This window comes from Mobula hypostoma, chromosome 14 (assembly GCF_963921235.1).
Source record: "Mobula hypostoma chromosome 14, sMobHyp1.1, whole genome shotgun sequence".
In the NCBI taxonomy this organism is placed as follows: Eukaryota; Metazoa; Chordata; class Chondrichthyes; order Myliobatiformes; family Myliobatidae; genus Mobula; species Mobula hypostoma.
In genome coordinates, this window is record NC_086110.1 from 24,450,508 (window position 1) to 24,470,788 (window position 20,281).

Genomic DNA, 20,281 nt, shown 5'->3' on the forward strand with positions numbered 1-20,281 from the left:
TCAGCTAATGGTAAAATTAAATGTTAAATAAATATTTCCAGGTCATAAGTGAAGCCATTGAATGACTGGTCCAGGCAGAACTAATGCCAATTAAACTGTGCACTCTGGCAGGGTTAGTGGTTTGGAAACACTATGCAGGTATTTGTGTAAGGCATAATCAAGTAGGAAAGAAAACAAACACTTTAGCCCTTGCAAAAAGCTCCTCTAACACACCAGAGTCCCTGTTGCTTTCGAGGCATGTGGCCACCATATTAAAATAACATTTCAGCAACTGTGGAGTTCATGGAGAATGATCACAAGAAAAATCAAGGCAGGAACACTGGCTGGTTAAACATGTATATATTTATATAATATGTACCCTTTAATGTATATAAATATAAATATATATGTACAACTTAAAAGTTATTTTATTAATGCATAAAACAACTTTTTAATTGCCATTCCACTTCAGAGAATTCCATCTTATCCAGTACAGCTGGAATGTCCGTTATAGCAAAGGGCTGCTTCTTTTATTGGTGTCAAGGGAGGAAGTGTCAGTCATTTCTGTGCAATTGGCAACTTCTACTTCATCTCTTTTTCGTTTGTTTTTGAGAGGGTTTTCCCCCTCACACAGTTTTCCTTCTGAGATCCCAAGAGATTGTAGGCACACAATAGCTGCTGATTGCTCCACTACCTTCTTTGTTTTATCCCTGAGAAACAAAAGAAGAGAAAGAACGAGTTTAATTGCAAGTTAAGAAATAGGAGCTTGAGTAGGTCACTCAGCACCTGAAAGTTTGTTCTGCCATCAGATAAGATTGTAGCTAATCTGAAAAAAGCAAATCCATTAACAGGTCTCACTGCAGACAAGTTAGGGAGATGGCTACCAGACATATTCCCTTAATTAACTCATGCTACTGGCTTCAAGGATAATTTTTATTTTGCATGGTGTTGCATGTTTGACAGGGAATACATCAATCTTTGAACACACATGGACTCAAGAACGGCATAAATATTATCCATAAGCTATCTGTTGGTCCATACTCCCCAGAAACACGTATGCAAGGAAGTCAGACACAGGTGAAATCAACATGAGTGACTCTTCCGGGTGAAGGATTTCTGGTCTGAAATGTTGACTGTGTCTCTTTTACATAGATACAGCCTGACTTGCTGAACGTGTCAAGCATTTTGTTTTTATTTTAAGTTTAATGTCAAATTCAGAAGATCTCACAATGGTGAAGAGATATTTTGTGGAAGTTCTGATACGGAAATCAATAGAGAAAGATAAAATGACAGCATTTCTTTTAAACATCATATAATTGGTCTGAAATCGATTCCAACTCAACTAAAAGCAGCTCATTTCTGAATATTTGACCATTTTTCTTAATAAAGTCCCTAATGACTGACAAAGTCAACATTTACACGACGGAAATTTAAATTCCAACATCAAGGAGCACAAATCTGTCTTTGTCACTGATGCTAAACTCTGTTTGGAGAGCTTTGGCTGTTGTTTGTATTTGGCTCACAACAGCTGGTTTCCATAAAGTTAATGCAACTGAATGCAGGGAAGTTGGTATAACTGCACATATATATCTGTTTTGCACTGGTGACTAATCCTAGGAAAAACTTGCATTGAAATGATGATCTTAACCTATTGTTAAATTAAATGCCATGGAATAAAAATATACCATAAGAAGGAAGTTTCCACGCAGACTGTTTGATTGCTTATACTTGATCAGTTGAACCCAATAAAAACCAACATAATCCCCTCATTAAAGTATGAAGAATAAATTAATTTATTGAGGGGCTATATTTACATAGAACTAAAGGGATCCGAAGTCATTAATAATCGAATGGTAATAAACAGTGACCTTGCAAAGCTTTCAAAATTAATCACACCTCTTAATAATCTATGGCAGAACCTGGATGAACAGGAGGACAGCATTTATGTTTGAGTTTTTAAAAATAATTATCTTCTGAAATTGAATGATAAATATTCACTTTCCCCTTGTAGCAGACAATAAAGGCAGAGAAAGTAAGCCAGAGTAAGTGAAAGCCCAGTTGTCTGTTGAAAGTGAATTTGTACCAAAGCCAGGAATAGAAACATAAGAAAACCTACAGCACAATACAGGCCCTAAGGCCCACAAAGTTGTGCCGAACATGTCCCTACCTTAGAAATTACTTGTGTTACCCATAGCCCTCTATTTTTCTAAGCTCCATGTACCTATCCAAAAGTCTCTTAAAAGACCCTATAGTATTCGCCTCCACCACCATTGCCAGCAGCCCATTCCACGCACTCACCACTCTCTGCGTAAAAAAACTTAACCCCCGACATTTCCTCTGTACCTACTCCCCAGCACCTTAAACTTGTGTCCTCTCGTGGCAACCATTTCAGCCCTGGGAAAAAGCCTCTTGACTATCCATACCATCAAAGCCTTATACACCTCTATCAGGTCACCTCTCATCCTCCGTCGCTCCAAGGAGAAAAGGCCATAACGCATGCTCCCCAGTCCAGGCAACATCCTTGTAAATCTCCTCTGCACCCTTTCTATAGCTTCCACATCCTTTGTGGAGTGAGGTGACCAGAACTGAGCACAGTACTCCAAATGGGGTCTGATCAGGGTCCTATATAGCTGCAACATTACCTCTCGGCTCCTAAATTTAATTCCACGATTGATGAAGGCCAATGCACAGTATGCCTTCTTATCCACAGAGTCAACCTGCTTTGAGCATCCTATGGACTCGGACCCCAAGATCCCTCTGATCCTCCACACTGCCAAGAGTCTTACCATTAATACTATATTCTGCCATCATATTTGACCTACCAAAATGAACCACTTTACACTTATCTGGGTTGAACTCCATCTACCACTTCTCAGCCCAGTTTTGCATCCTTTCAATGTCCCGCTGTAACTTCTGACAGCCCTCCACACTATCCACAACACCTCCAACCTTTGTGTCATCAGCAAACTTACTAACCCATCCCTCCACTTCCTCATCCAGGTCATTTATAAAAATCACGAAGAGTAAGGGTCCCAGGACAGATCCCTGAGGCACACCACTGGCCACCGACCTCCACGCAGAATATGACCCGTCTACATCCAATGTTTGCCTTTTGTGGGCAAGCCAATTCTGGATCCACAAAGCAATGTCCCCTTGGATCCCATGCCTCCTTACTTTCTCAATAAGCCTTGCATGGGGTACCTTATCAAATGCCTTGCTGAAATCCATATACACTACATCTACTGCTCTGCCTTCATCAATGTGTTTAGTCACATCCTCAAAAAATTCAATCACGCTCATAAGGCATGACCTGCCCTTGACAAAGCCATACTGACTATTCCTAATCATATTATACCTCTCCAAACATTCATAAATCCTGCTTCTCAGAATCTTCTCCATCAATTTACTAACTACTGAAGTAAGACTCACAGGTCTATAATCTCCTGTGCTATCTCTACTCCCTTTCTTGAATAAAGGAACAACATCCACAACCCTCCAATCGTCTGGAACCTCTCCTGTCCCCATTGATGATTCAAAGATCATCGCCAGAGGCTCAGCAATCTCCTGCCTCGCCTGCCACAGTAGCCTGGGGTACATCCCATCTGGTCCTGGCGACTTATCCAATTTGATGCTTTCCAAAAGATCCAGCACATCCTCTTTCATAATACTGTATCTACATGCTCAAGCTTTTCAGTCTGCTGCAAGATCCTTTTCCATAGTGAATACTGAAGTAAAGTATTCATTACCTCTGATATTTTCTCCAGTTCCATACACACTCTCTCACTGTCACATTTGATAGGTCCTATTCTTTCAGGTCTTATCCTCTTGCTCTTCACATACTTGTAGAATGCCCTTGGGGTTTTCCGTAATCCTGCCCACCAAGGCCTTCTCATGGCCTCTTCTGGCTCTCCTAATTTCCTTTCTTAGCTCCTTCCTGTTAGCCTTATAATGATTAATGGGTCAGAAAGAGATTAGAGAGATTTGAATGACAGGTCATTGCCTAGAAAATTAACATTTTAATCTTCTTGAATTTATATTTATTTTGCTTCACCAACTCCATTGCAGTTTTATTCCTTAAATTTTACGTAACTTTTACTGGAGAGATTCTTAGCCAACTAATTATTGCTACTATGTACTTAATTGCTGGGATGTGCCCACGTCACCACCCAGCAGAGGGCACAAAGGTTATGATCAATTAGTTAGGAGTATGCTATAAACCTGTGCTATACTTCTCTTGTTCATGATTGGTGACTGTTGAACTGTGAAACAAAATTACAGAATTACAGATACGTTTTAACAACACTAAAACAGATAAGTATAGAAAATTGCAGGAAAATTCAGCAGGTTAGGCAGCATTTGTGCAAAGAGATGCAGTTAATATCACTGGCATATATAATGAGATTTATTGTCTTGCAGCAGTACTATAAATTACAGTAAAATAATATAAAAACAAAATAAACAATAAGTGCAAACAATAGTGAGGTAGTGTATACGGGTTCATTGTCCATTCAAAAATATGATGGCAGAGGGAAAGAAACTATTCCTGAAAGGTTGACTGTTTGTTCAGGCCTCAGTACCTCCTCCTTGATGGTAGCAATGAGAAGAGGGCATGTCCTGGGTGCAGGAGGTCCTCAACGATGGATGGTGTCGCTATGAAGCATTGCCTTTTGAAGGTGTCCTCAATACTGAGGACTTTAGTGTCCATAATGAAGATGGCTGAGTTTACAACTTTCTGCAGCTTTTTTTGATCCTGTGCACTGGTCCCTCCATACCAGACGGTAATATAATCAGTTGGAATATTCTCCACTGTACATCTGCAGAAATTTGCCTGATATGACGAGTGTTTTCACCACTGTCTATTTTTATTTCTGATTTCTGGCATCTGTATTTCAATCTCAGATCAAGTTCCAGTTTAATTGTCATTCAACTTTAGATGAATACAACCAAATGAAACAATGTTATTCCAGGGCCAAGATACTAACAGTCAGATACAGCACAAGGCACATACAAGAAGGCAATAAAAATAGTCACACACAAAAAAATTTTAAAAAATGCATAATATAGTCCAAGACCCTGAGTGTCAGGTCCTGTAGATTGATAGTACATGGATGTTGTCAGCAAGAACAAGCTCGCAGCAGTCTGCACATGAATGTCATCGAGCTTGTTTTTCAGTCAGCGAACACTGGAAGGCAGCACCGATGCGAGGGTCCACACCCTAGCCCAGCATGGACTCCAGCACACCTGCTGCGCCTCTGCCACAGTCTCCTCCCCGGCTGGCTGCAACAGGCGGCCCTGTGGCACGTGAACCAGTATTCTACATTAACAATGTTCACCAGGGTCTTTGGATCACAAGAAAATCGCCTAACTCAATCACTCATTCCGGTCGTTAAGACTGCACAGTGTCTTCGTGTAGCAGGCGGCAACATGGTCTGCACCAAGTTCATCTCCTTCGCTATCGAGCAGCAGCTCGCCAGTGAGGCAGACCTGCAGTACTTGATGTTTTTAATAGCCAGCAGTGTCTTGTGATTGTAAAAAAAAAAGGCACAAAGGATGAACAATTGTACCTTCGGTTGGACCCGATGTGGCTGCTGCGACTAAGCGCACCGCCATCATCTTAGAAAAGATATGCTGGCATTGGAGACGGTCCAGAAGAGGTTCACAAGGATGATTCCAGGAACGTAAGGGTTATCATATGAGGAACGTTCTATGGCTCTGTGTCTGTACTTGCTGGAATTCAGAAGGATGAGGGGGATCTCATTGAAACCTTTTGAACATTGAAAGGCCTAGACAGAGTAGATGTGGAAAGGATGTTTCCCATGGTGGGAGAGTTTAGGACACAAGGGCACAGCGTCAGGACAGGGGGGAGCGCCCTTTCAAAACAGAGATGCAGAGAAATTTCTTTAGCCAAAGGGTGTTGTCACATGCAGCTGTGGAGGACAGGTCGTTGGGTGTATTTAAGGCAGAGATAGGTTCTTGATTGGACATGGCATCAAAGGTTATGGGGAGAAGGCCGGGAACTGGAGTTGAGGAGGAGAAGAAAAAAGGATCAGCCATGATTGAATGGCGGAGCAGACTCGATAGGCCAGATGGCCTAATTCTGTTCCTATGGTCTATATGGGAAGACAATAGATAAGAACCGAGAACCAAGAATACCAAAAATTTTGACAAAACCTACAATTAATCTGCATGCTAGAATCTATAGAAACACATTTCTCTACCCATATGAAAAATGGCCCAGCTTTATTTAAAAATATTTTCATGCTAATAGCTTTGGGCCGTATCCTTCTGAAAATAATCACATCCAGAATCATGGCAGCTTACAGCACTACAAGAGTTGAGCTGATGTCACACTGTTTCACACTCTTGCTGATATATGAGAGAAATGCCAGTCTTTGCTGGGAACTAGAGATAAGATCATTGGCTATGAACTTGGTTTGACTTCTAAAGAGACCTTTGTGCCCAGTGGCCATGGAAGGCCAACAGCAAAGATCTAGGCTGTGAAATCTCAGTACTATTACATCTGTCAGTTAGGGTAAAGATAGTGATTCCAGAACTTCTTCAAGGAAAAGGGTTTCCCTTCCTCCAACACTGATGTTGCTCTCACCTGCCAACTCCTCCATTTCCCAGATATCTGGCCTCACCCCATCTTCCGTCGCCTTAACAGAGATGGAGCTCCTCTTGTCCTTATTTACCACCGCAGGAGCTCCACATCCAGAACATCATTCTTCACAACTTCCACCATCTTCACCATAATCCTCCCCTCAAACACACCTTGACCTCCCTCCCACTCTTCACTTTCCGAAAGAATCGCTCTCACTGTGATTCTCTTGTCCATTCATCAATCCCCACTGATCTCCCTCCTGGCACTTAATCTCTGCAAGCGGAAGAAATGCCACACCTGCGCATTCACCTCACTCACCGCCATTCCAGGTCCCAAGCAGTTCTTCCAGGTGAGGCAACACTTGGCCTGCAAATCAGTTTGAGCTGTTTACTGTATCTGGTGCTCCAGTTGTGGTCTCTTCTGCATTGGTGAGATCCGATGTAGCTTAGGGGACCACTTTGTTGAGCACCTTCACTCCACCCACAACAAGCAGGATTTCCTTGTAGCCAACCACTTTAATTCCAATTGCCATTCTGAGATGTCTTTCCATGGTCTCCTTCACTGGCACGATGAGGTCACTTTCAGGTTGGAGGAGCGACACCTCATATTCCGCCTGGGTAGCCTCTAACTTGATGGTATGAGTATCGATTTCTCTAACTTACAGCAACTCTTCTTCCATTCCCCACTCTGGTTCCCCTCTTATCATTTCTCTTCTCATCTGCCTTTCATTTCACACTGGTGCCTGTCTTCATTCCCTTTCTCCCATAGTCAATTCTCCTCTCCTATCAGAGTCCTTCTTCAGCCCTTTGTCTTTTTCAGCTATCAACTCCCTCCTCCACCCATGCAGCTCCCTCACCTGGCTTCACTAATCACCTAGCTTTTACACCTTCCCCTTCCCCACCTTTTTATTCTGGATTCCTCCCCCTTCCTTTCCAGTCCTGATGAAGGATCTTGGGCTGAAACATCGACTGTTTATTCCTTTCCATAAATGCAGTCTAATCTGCTGAGTTCCTCCAGAATTTTGTACATGTTAGTCTGGATTTGCAGTATGCATAGGATCTTGTGTTTTTGAAAATCTTACCCATTTTCCAAAAGAAGATATGAAAATATCAAAGGGAACAAGACAATTTTTTTGTTAGTGCTTCAAGGTCTGTCTGCAGGCTGAATATTCCACTGTTTCATTCTGGAGCAATACCATATGCCCACATCCATTTCTTTCAATTCCAGCAGCTTCATCTTATTCTCCAAAAAAAAACTAGATGTGTCTTTCTACTAATCCTCTAACATTTGCTGCTTCCTAAATCCACATCCTCCTCTCAGGCATTTACTAATTTGACTAGTTAGCCAATTCCAGAATTATCTCAACCTACAATACAGGGCCAAACTCTCTTTTCTAATGGCCACAGACGCTGTGCATTTTCCTTCTCTCACTGACTGCAGCTGTAGACATGTTGACCCCACGATCTCTTGCTGTCTAAATTGATGAAGCCTCCAAACTGCCTCTCTTCCCAGTTTGAAAATTTCACTATGTGAGTCAGTTGAGGTTCTGCGTTCAGTACTTCCTCCACCTCCATTCTACATGGGTCCTAGTGGTACAACAGACAATAACTTTTACACTGATGACACTCAGTTCCATTTCTCCATCATGCTCATGGCTCTACGCTGTAAATGTTGTGTATACCATATTGAGGTTTAAACGGGCCACAGTTTTCTCCATTGTCATAAGCAGTACACCCTTGCCATGGATTTTATTTGTCTGTCCAGAAATGATCTCAAACTGTATTAGATCTTGCTATCTCGCTTGAACCTATGTTTTGGTTCCAATTTCATAATGTCAACATTTGAAAATACACTACTGTTATAACAGACAGTAAATCTAACTCACTTATGCCTCTTGTGCTCACTCATTTCAATTCTCTAACACCCCAAGTATGAAATCTTCATCTTCATTTAAACTTTTAGTGTTGATCATCCCTATCCGTAACCTACTCCAAAAGTACAAACCCTGTGCTGTAAATTCCATGCTTCTGTAGACTAGACCCAGTTTTTGTCTCAATTAGTCCATTCTCTTCTGATCACGATCCTTCTCACAAGAAGCTGGCACTCCATCAACAACATGTCAGGACCGCTCCTCAAGACTCTCTGGTTTGTAGCCTGTTTCATCAGCTAGAAGATCATCTGCCCCTCTCTCTGTTATTCCACTTCTGTCATGTCAGTATTTTTGTTATTGCACTGCAATCTTTGCCTTATTTAGCTGTTCTGATGCTATTTGTTGTATTTATTGTTGTACTTATTATTATCAAGTACCGGTGTCCCCCGCTTTTCGAACGTTCGCTTTACGAAACCTCACTGTTATGAAAGACCTACATTAGTTCCCTGTTTTTGCTAACAGAAGGTGTTTTCACTGTTACGAAAAAAGGCAGCGCGCCCCGAGCAGCAGCTCCTCCCCCAAATTCGAAACTGCATTCTAGCCGGCATTGCTTAAACACACATGCCTGTGAGCAGTCGTTTGCAAGATGAGTTCTAAGGTACTGTATCAGAAAAGCCTGAAACAGCTTGTAAGGATGTTACACTTAGCATAAAACTAGACATAATTAAGCATTTCGATTGTAGTGAACGAAGTACGGACAAAGTGAGTTTGGCTTGTGGAAGTTGATGAAGATTATGTTGAAGAGGTTTTGACATCCGATGACCAAGAACTGATAGATGAAGAGCTGATGCAATTGGAAGAGGAAAGGATAACAATCAAAACCAAATGTAGTAGCGAACAGACCGAAAGTGAAGTTGTCCAGGAACTGAACGTGAAGCAAATGCATGAGATTTTCGCTGCAATGATAAAGTACGACTTTAATTTTGAAAGGGTACGTCAGTTTAGGGCACATTTGCAGGATGGTTTGAGTGCTTACAAAGAACTGTATGATCTAAAAATGCGTGAGGCTAAGCAGTCAAGAAAGCCTTCCACATCAGCCACAGCAGACGACGAACCTCGACCTTCGACATCAAGGCAGGCAGTCATAGGAGAAGATGACCTGCCTGCCCTGATGGAAACAGACGACACCCCAGTGTCCCACCACCCCAACCCCCAGGCCGCGGACAGATACCGATTTGCGGAGAATGCAGTGGTAGCCGGGACGCACCCAGCACATCTTTAAGAAAAACAGCCAAAATAAACAAGCTAATTAATTAGGTGCTGCATGGCACGTAACCGTCGGCCCAGATCAGAGGCGATTACCGATTGCGTTGCCTCCTCTGATCTGGGCTGACATTTAAGTGCCGGGCCGCACCGAATTAATTAGCTTGTTTATTTTGGCTTTTTTAAAACAAAGATGTGCTGAGTGCGTTCCAGCTACTGCTGTACCGCTGCGTGCTTCGCAGATCGGTATCGGGTCGCTGCCCGGAGGGTGGGGGCGACTGCACCACCCCAGCCTCCGACGACTCAGCCTAACACACCATCATCAGTGTGCTCAATGTCTTCTTGATTCCCGTAAGTAATACTACACTGTACATACGTTATTTCTACTTTATATCGGCTGTGTATTTTTACGTGTTATTTGGTATGATTTGGCAGCTTCATAGCTTAAAGGTTACTGGAGAGCACCTGCGCCGTGCTTTTGCCGATGGCGCTTGTGTGAGACTTTCGCTACAGAGAACAGTGCGGCAATGATTATGGAAAAGTATTTCTACTTTATATAGGTTGTGTATTCATCATATCATTCCTGCTTTTACTATATGTTACTGTCATTTTAGGTTTTGTGGGTTATTTGGCATGATTTGGTAGGTTATTTTTGGGTCTGCGAACGCTCACAAATTTTTCCCATATAAATTAATGGTAATTGCTTCTTCGCTTTACGACATTCCGGCTTACGAACCGTTTCATAGGAACGCTCTACCTTTGGATGGCGGGGGAAACCTGTGTAATTACTCTGTGAATCTCATGCAAACAGCAAAGTTGTTTGCACCCAGGTATCTATGACAATAACAAACTAATCTCAGTTAACTAATTAATCTAAAACCAACATTTGTTTACCACTTCTGTTTAATGCTCTTCTTTTTGTAAAACAGACTTGGGTGCTTTACTTGATGCAATTTTCTATAAAATGGGAAGTGTTGTCTGTTTGATTAGGAGGCCCCCAAATCTGCAAACTGCAGAAAAATAATACTTCAGCTAATAGTTGATGCACATTTATCATTAGTTTTGTATTTCACACCCCATTAGTAAAACCATTTGTGTGCAACAGCACTCTTTTCATTTGTGTTGATGGAATCAGTTTCATGACATTTAATCAGTTAATGAAAATATGCCCTCACGAGTAAGCAGTGACGTCTTTAATTGTACATTTCAGGACAGCTTGTTCCTTAGCTATTAAACTCCTAAATGCCTCTGAGAATCCTTGGCATGTCTTCCCCTTCTCAGATATGGGAGATGATGAGAATTTGTGAGTGAAGTTGCTTTTAATCATGTTTTGGAACGTCTGGTAGAGTTTGCTCTAATGAATACCAGTCTGCTCCTATAAAGGACTTATTATCCTTAGAAAGAGGGAATATAGGATCGGAGGATGTAGAATCTTTGTGGGTTGAGCTAAGAAATTGTAAGACCCTGACGTGAGTTATATACAGGCCTCCAAAGAGTAGCCAGGATATGGGATATCAATTTCAAGAGGAAATAGAAAAGGCATGTGACTTTGCCCTTATTACAATAGACATCGGGGATCTCAATATGCAGGTAGATTGGGAAAATCAAGATTGGTGCTGAATCCTAAGAGAGAGAATTTGTAGAATGCCTACAAGATGGCTTTTTAGAACAGCTTGTGGGGAAAAGCAATCCTGGATTGCATGCTGTGCAATGAACTAGATTTGATAGGGAGCTTAAAGTAAAGAAACCCTTGGAAGGCAGTGATTATAATATGATAGAATTCACCTGCAGTTCAAATATTTCCATATTATAGTCATGTACAGGGAATTCAAAGTTCAAAGTAAATTTATTATCAAACTACATACATGTCACCATATACAAGGCCGAGATTCATTTTCTTGCAGGCATACTCAATAAATCGATGAAAGAATCAATGAAATATTGCACCAACTTGGGTGTTCAACCAGTGTGCAAAAGACACACACTGTGCAAATACAAAAATAAATAATAATACATAAGCAATAAATATTGAGAAACTGAGATGAAAAGTTCCAGAAAGTGAGTCCATAGGTTGTGGGAACATTCCAAAGATGGGGCTAAAGAGGTTCAGTGAAGTTATCCCCTTTGATTCAAGAGCTCAATGGTTGAGGGGTAATAACTGTTCCTGAAGCTGGTGATGTGAGACCTGAGGCCCCTGTACCTTCTTCCTGATGACAGCAGCAAGAAGAGAACATATCCTGGGTGGTGTGAGGTCCCTGACAATGAATATGGCTTTCATGAGACAACGTTTCATATTGACGTGCTCCATGGTGGGGAGGGCTTTACCTCTGATGGACTGCACCGTATCCATTACTCTTTGTAGGAATTTCCGTTCAGGGCATTGATCTGTCCATACCAGGCTGTGATGCAGCCAATCAATATACTCTCCACTACACATTTGTAGAAGTTTGTCAAAGTTTTAGATAACATGCTGAATCTTCACAAACTCCAAAGGAAGTAGAGGCACTGTCGTGCTTTCTTTGTAATTGCACTTATGGCTGGGCTCAAGACAGATCCTCCAAAATGATAACACTGAGGAATTTAAAGCTGCTGACCCTCTCCACCTCTGATCCTCTGATGAGGACTGGCTCACGGAGCTCTGGTTCCTCCTCCTGAATTCAATAATCAGCTCCTTGATCTTGCTGATCTTAAGTGAGAGGTTGTTGCTATGGCACCACTCAGCCAGATTTTCAGTCTCCCTCTTACATGCTGATTCGTCACCACCTTTGACTCGGCCTACTACAGTGGTGCTGTCCGCAAACTTGAATATGGCATTGGAGCTGTAAGTGTTGAAGCCTGCTTGAAGCAGGTGGGTGCCTCTGACTGTTGAAGCGAGTGGGAAAGATATCGGTGAACACTCCAGCCAGTTATCAGCACAGGTCTTCAGTATTTGGCCAGGTACCCTATCTGGGTCAGATGATTTCTGTGGGTTCACCCTCCTGCAGGATGCTCTCATGTCAGCCTCAGAGGCTGAATCCACAGGGTCGGGGCTGTGGGAGTTTGTGAAAGTGCCTCCAATACTTAGATGGTCAAAGTGAGAATAAAAGGCATTGGCAGGTAGTGATGGGGTAAAATTGCCATCAGTGCGATGAGTTGGCGTAATATTGGGTGCAAAATCAAAAAGTGTGATGAATACAGGACTGAAGGTGTTATATTTGAATGCACACAGTATAAGGAATAAGGCAGATGATCTTGTAGCGCAGTTAGAAATTGCCAGGTATGACACTGAGGGTATCACTGAATTGCGGCTGGAAGAAGATCACAGTTGGGATCTTAACATCCAAGGCTACACATTATATCGAAAGGACAGGCAGGTAGGCAGAGGAGTGGGGTGGCTCTGTTGATTAAAACTGAAATCAAATCCTTAGAAAGTGGTGACATAGGACTGGAAGAGTAGAGTTAAGAAACTGCAAGGGTAAAAAAAATCCCTGAAGTGAGTTATATACAGGCCTCTAAACAGTAGCTAGGATGTGAGATACAACTTTCAATGGGAGAATGAAATGGCATGTAAAAAGGGCAATTTACAATAGTCATGGGGGATTTTGATATGTAGGTAGATTGGGAAAATCAGATTGGTGCTGGACCCCAAAAGAGGGAATTTATAGAATGCCTACAAGATGGCTTTTTCGAGCAGCTTATGGTTGAGCCCACTAGGGAAAAGGCAATTCTAGATTGGGTGATGTGTAATGAACCAGATTTGGTGAGGGAGCTTAATGTAAAGGAACCCACAGAAGATGTGATATGATAGAATTCACCCTGCAGTTTGAGGAGAAAATAAGATCAGATATATCAGTATTATAGTGGAATAAAGGGAATTACAGAGGCATGAGAGAGGAGCTGGCCAAAGTTAATTGGAAAGGGATATTAGCAGGGATGACAGCAGAAAAGCAATGGTTAGTTTTCAGAAGGTGCAGGATAGATGTAACCGAAAAATGAAATAGTATTCTAAAGGGAGGAGGCTGACAAGGGAAGTCAAATACAGCATAAAAACAAAAGAAAGGGAAAAAAAACAATGGGAAGTTAGAGGATTGGGAAGTTTTAAGAAACCAGCAGAGGGCAACTAAAATAATGATAAGAGGAGAAAAGATAAAATATGAAGGTAAGCTAGCCAATAATATAAAAGAGGATACCAAAAGTATTTTCCAGATATATAAAAAGTAAAAGAGAGGCAAGAGTGGATATTGGACCACTCTTGTTGGAGAGGTAGTATTGGGTGAATCAGAGAAATAGGGGACGGATTTAATAAATATTTTGCATCAGTTTTCACTGTGGAAGACACTAGCTATATGCCAGAAACTCAAGAATGTTGTGGGGGAGGGCAGAAGTGAGTGTAGTTGCTATTACTAAGAAGAAGATGTTATGGCAGCTGCAAGCTCTGAAGGTAGATAAGTCACCTGGACCAGATGGACTAGACCCCAGGGATCAGAAAGAGTGGCTGAAAAGATTGTGGTGGCATTAGTAATGAACATTCAGGAATCACTAAATTCTGGAATGGTTCTGGAGGAATGGAAAAGTGCAAATGCCAATCCACTCTTTAAGAAGGGAGGGAGGGAGAAAAAAGAACATTATAGGCCAGTTAGCCTGACCTTAGTGGTTGAGAAGATGTTGTAGTCCATTCTAAGAAAATATAAGTACTGTCATGCCTCCTTTGTGATGATATTTATGTGCCGGTCCTCTGAAATGTTAACACCAAGGAACTTAAAGCTACTGATCCTCTCCACCTCTGATTTCTTAACTGACTCATGGACCCCCGGCTTTTCCTCCTTTCGTAGTAGATAATCAGCTCCTTGGTTTTACAGGCACTGAGTCAGAAGTTGTCGTTGTGGCACCGCTCAACCAGTGTTTGAATCTCCCTCCAGTATGCCGAATTGTCACTATCTTTTACTTGGCCATCAACACTGGTGTAGTCAGCAAATGTAAATATGGTATTGGAGTTATACTTAGCCACATGATCATAAGTATGAAACAAGAGGAGCAGAGGGCTCAGCACACAGCCCTTTGTCAGTGCTTAGGTCTGTCAGCGAAGAAATTGTGGATGAAATTTCACAGGGAGGTATTACGGCCAGGTCTTGCAGCTTAGTGATGAGTTAAGGAGATGATAGTGTTGAATGCTGAGCTGTAGTCAATGTAGAGCATCATGATGTATGAATCTTCATTATCCAGGTATTCCAGAGCTGAGTTAAGAGTCAAAGAAGCAGCATCTGCTGTTGATCTATTGTGAAAGGAGTCAAACTGAAGTAGATCTAAGTCGTTCCTTAGGCAGGAGTTAATATTCTTCATGACCAACCTTCACAAGCACCCTTCAGATGTAAGTGCAACTGAATGATAGTCATTGGGGCAGATTAACATGCTCTTCTTGGGCACTGTTACAATTGAAGCCTGCTTGAAGCAGGTGGATACCTCAGACTGCCGAAGTGAGAGGCTGATTAGGTCAGTAAACACTCCAGCCAGTTGATTAGCACAGGTCTTCCGTACTCATCCAGGTACACTGTCTGGGCCAGACGCTTTCTGTGGATTCACCCTCTTGAAGAATGGTCGCATATTGGCCTCAGAGACTGAAACCACAGAGTCATCAGGCGCTGTAGTTATCTCCATGTTCTGTCGGTCAAAGTGAACATAAGCAAAACTTTGTTGCCATTATGTTGCTTGGTTTTGCTTTGTAGGAAGTGATGGCATTCAGGCCCTACCACAGATTCAAGCATCTCACTCTGATTCAAGTTGAGGTCAGAATTGTTAAGATTTCACACATTAGATGGCCTTCTGGAGGTCATATTTCGACCTCTTGTATTTTCCTGGATTGCCAGACCTAAACGCCATTGACCTAGCCCTCAGCAGACTGTGAATCTCTTGTTTCATCTAGAGCTTTGTGTTGGGGAAGACTCTGAATGATTTTGAAGGGATACACACATCCATGTGTGTCTTTATAAAGTCTCTAACAACTGTTGAGTATGCATTCAGGTCTCCTGATGAATCCTTGAACATGGTCCAGTCTGCTGTCTTGAAGCAGTCCCGTAGTAGCTTCCCTGCTCCCTTTCTCTGTTGCCGTGCTCTTTAGCTTCTGTCAATATGCAGGTAGGAGGAGGACAACCAGGTATTCAGATTTCCTGAAATGCAAGTCTTTGGGTCCTATATTAGTGTCAATGGCCACTTTGGAACCAATGGAACCAAAACGGAAGCACATTCCTTCGTTTCTGAGGAACTTCCTCCAGGAGGCCATCTCCAAGCTGCCCTCTTTGGTGCTTTTAAAGCAAAACTTTTGTGATCGTTAGTTAACATGAATGGAAGAATAATTTCCAATTGCTTGCCATTGGGAGGTGCCTTGTAAAATATGTGGCTGAAGAATCAGATCTTACGAAGTATGCAGCTGAAATGGAATCTGTGCATTGTGAATGAAACGTTTCTGGAAAAAAAGCCTAGAACACTAAATAATTCTTACTCACAAGCAAATGACAGCTCTTTCCTGGCTCATCTTTTACATAATATACTAACTCAAGCTTCTACAAGATTTGTTTTTTTTTTATTCATAATCAGATAGTGTAATAAATCAAGATTTGACACATCTCACAAGTGGAGAACTCAAACTTGAATATACTTAGTTTAAGTTTAGTGCAGGAGAGTGAAAATTCAGTAAGACAGAGGATGTCTGATGTAAGACTGATGTCACTTACCAACAGGAGGATCTATACTTTTGGTCTGCCACTGTCACGACTGAATTAAATAATCTATCTGAAGCTCTTTGCACCTAGCACAGAGCAAAACATTGTTATATAATCTGCCCTAAATACTTTGAAAGTAGCACAAATTAAAACATCTTGTTTATCAAAAAAATCAAAACGCTGGGTTGCTTGTGTTCAAGTCCCACCATCTATGGTATTTTACTTTTGTTTCCAGTTAGATAGGCAGTGAGGGTGTTGGCACTAGTCACTAAACAAGGAATTTGGCTAAAAATTATCAAAGTGCTGAACACTCTCATGTCATCAAGCACTTCTGTGAAAAGGTTATGGATAATTTTTAAATTCACAGCCATGGAAAAATGACAGGAAAGGTCACTCCCACTAATTTTGAAGAAATATCTTGAGACTGAAATGTTAACTGTATCTTTCTCCATATGTTCTGCCATATTAAGTGTTTGTGGGTTTTTCTTTGTTTATATTTCAGATTTCCAGAATCTGCAGTACTTTGCTTTTAAATCAGTTTAGCTCTGTATTCTACCACTGAACTTTACACATCCGAAGAAATTTTACTTTTGTAAAAGGTATGGGATCTGACTTGGTATCCCAGTAAATATTGTGTAGTCGAGCAACCTACAAGCTATCCCACTGTAAACTATATGGTCTATTTGTGATTTGAGGCATCTTACTTAAAAAGAAACACTAATGGTCCAAATTTTGTGCGTGGTTGTGCTGTTTCTCATTGCAAAATACTCATTTTAGTATTTTTTTCAGCTTTTAAAGGACTTTTAAAAGGACTGCTAACTTTTAAAGGACTCACAACTTTTGTACCCAAGAGAAGTGTGGAACATATATCTACGGAAAAGTGGATGTGAAAAGTTAATCAACCATGAATAAACACAGCTATGTACAATATTCCAGATTTAGAAGAAGGGAATTAGTGTTTAAGAAAGCAGCATTCTTTTATTATATCAACACTAAAAGCATCTCTGTTTGTGTGAGAAAACATATTACAGTGTAAATTAATGGTTTAAAACTTACTGTCTCATACACTGGTTGGGGAAGCTTCTGTTTTCGACACCATTCAAGTAATATCATCTTGGGTGTGATTTGTGGTGGGTACTCTCGTCTGTAGGAAGAACACAAATTCAGCAGATGCTTCAAATGTAAATGAACAATTATTTTAATTTTAACTTATGATAAATTGCTGGGCTGATTTTAAAAAAGGTCCAAATATTTTTATTAACATACTCACTGAACAGGACAATTCATGGACATTAGATTTTGAAAACAGTGTAAAATGGATATCTGCACCAGTTTCTGGATAGTTTGCAATTACCTAATTTTGCATTCTTTGGCAAACTATTATAGCTACAATTCCCGTTACACTGGCTTTCAATCTGCCAAAGAGCTCCTGCTGCCAGTTGGAAAACACGAAGACTGGTGGAAAAATGGTTTGTGGATGACTGCCTCTGGCTGCAATTACTCCAACATTCCAGCAGCTAATTCACACTTATTTGTTTTGTATCATGTTCACTCAGGCTTTTCCTTCACAAACCTAACTATGCTAATTAATTTGATAAATACTTAATTCAAAAAGAAAGTAGTGCAACCTGCATTCAATGCAATACGATGGAATGACACTATAATCCATGCTGGATACAGCAGACAGTGGAAAAGATACCCCATTACCAGGACACAGAAGTGTGTGTATATTTCCCATTTTCACAGCTAATTAAGTCAGTACCTTTGACTCAGCCTTAAACCACACAGCATATGCACTTGGTTGGTGCCTCAGCAAGGAAACACAGTTCATTGCACAAATTCCGGAAACTACACTAACTTTGATGAGGAATCTATGTCTAAGGCTAAGTATTCCTTTGGCATTCTGCATTGATGCAGTTCATGGACTCTTTTGGATGAGAATAACATCCCCAGGATGTTGTCTTTTTATACCAATTCTTTCCAGTAGTTGTGGATTGGGACAAGGCACCCAGCATTATTTGAATTTAAGTGCTTCCTCGGCTGAAACACAGAGAGTCAGCGAAACAGGCTACACGTCTGTTTGCATGCTGCTATTCACAGGTGTAAATCTTTGTGTAAATTAATTGTTTGCCTGCGTGTTTGAGTTTTATGTGACTGTCTATTACTGTGTGTGTGTGTGTGCATTTATCCATATGTGTAGGAGAAAATTAGCTGCTAGGGAGTAATGTGGGAGTTTTTAGCTAAAATTAGTCAGGACATTTGTATAACAACTCATACACTACCAAGTAATCTGTGACACTGTGGGAGAACCTTTGTTAAATTAAATTTTTCATTCTAAACAAATATAACCATGAGTAGGCCTTCTCTATTAAAAAAAACTTGAAAGCAATTTATTTTCCTTTATCCTTTTTCCACCTGATTTATTCTTTCCATTATGGATGACAATTATAAAAGTAATTTTAAAATACTGCATTTCAAAAGTAAAAGACAGAAGGCTAACCAGCAACTTAAACGTCTTCTTCTCTTAACCGTGCCCAATGTGTAATCCCAGCATAAGTATATAAATATTTGGAAAAAAATGAAGAGGAAGTTAACAAAAGTAATCTAAATAATCTCAATTTACAGTATTCTGGGATTCAATGGTTCAAATCCAATAAGCACTTTCTTATGAGTCTTTTACAGGATTGGAACTGATCATCAGTATTTGCTTGTTCATGGATACAGTAGGTATGGAATATTCACCAGGTCAAAGAATTACATTATTTCACATATATCTGAAATATGATGTAAAATGTCTTTTTTTTATTCATCAGAAAGCCCTGATATTTGATAGCCAAGTGATGTTGTCTACTTGGATTTTCAGAAGGCTTTTTGACAAAGTGCTGCATGAGGCTGCTAAACAAGATAGGAACCCATGGTATTACAGGAAAGGTACTTGCATGGAAACAAGACTGCTGACAGGCAGAAGGCAAAGAGTGGCAATAAAGGGGAGGCTTTTCTGGCTGGCTGCCAGTGACTAATGTGTTTCCCAGCCATCGTATTGGGTGTGCTACTTTTCATGCTATATGTTAATGATCTGGATGACAGAACTGATGGCTTTGTAAGTGGAGGGGCAGTAGTACTGAGGAAGCAGATTTTGCAGAGTGACTTGAACAGGTGGGAGAGTGGGTAAGGAAGTGGCAGATGGAATAGCATATAGGGAAATGTATGGTCATAACACTTTGGGAAAAAGGAATAAAGACACAGATTGTTTTATAAATGGGAACATATCAGAGGTGCAGAGGGATGAGGGAGTCATACTGCAGGATTCCCTAAAGGTTAATCTGCAGGTTGTTTCAGTAGAAAGGAAGACACATGCAAGGTTAGTATTCACTTTGAGAGGATTAGAATATAAGAGCAAGAGCATAAAGCTGGGACTTCATAAGAATTTGCGGTATCATGAGCAGTTCCAGGCAGATATCTAAAGGTGAATGTGCTGATGTTGGAGAGGGTCCAGTGGAGGTTGATGAGAATGATCCCTGGGATGAAAGGGTTAACATATAAAAACCATTTCATGGCTCTGGGCCTGTACTCAATGGAGTTTAAAAGGATGGGCGGGGGGCACAGTAACCTACTGGATATTGAAAGATTAGACACAGTGGACATGGAGAGGATGTTTCCCACAGGGGAGAGTCCAGGACCAAAGGGCATCTCTTTAGAAGAGAGATGAGGAGGACAGATGGCTGTGGAGGCCAAGTCATTGGGTATGTTTAAAGTGGCATTTCATAGGTTGTCAAATGTTACAAAGAATAAAACTGGGCGGAATAATAAATCAGCCAGGATCGAACGATGGAGTAGACTTGATGGGCCAAATGGCCTAATTTTGATCCAATG

The 20,281-nt window shown here is 41.1% G+C and overlaps 1 protein-coding gene across 8 annotated transcripts in view; it reads right to left on the bottom strand.

Moving 5' to 3' along the window:
- Nucleotides 1-327: 327 nt before the first annotated feature.
- dus2 (dihydrouridine synthase 2) overlaps nucleotides 328-20,281 on the bottom strand; it is a 151,139-nt gene continuing 131,185 nt past the window's right edge. For all 8 annotated transcript variants that reach the window (XM_063066820.1, XM_063066823.1, XM_063066825.1 and 5 more), the window contains 3 exons: nucleotides 17,465-17,552; nucleotides 16,421-16,494; nucleotides 328-689 (listed from right to left, as the gene is read on the bottom strand). In XM_063066820.1, coding sequence (XP_062922890.1) covers nucleotides 488-689; nucleotides 16,421-16,494; nucleotides 17,465-17,552 — 364 coding nt within the window. In that variant the 3' untranslated portion in view covers nucleotides 328-487. The remainder of the gene's footprint in view (nucleotides 690-16,420; nucleotides 16,495-17,464; nucleotides 17,553-20,281) is intronic.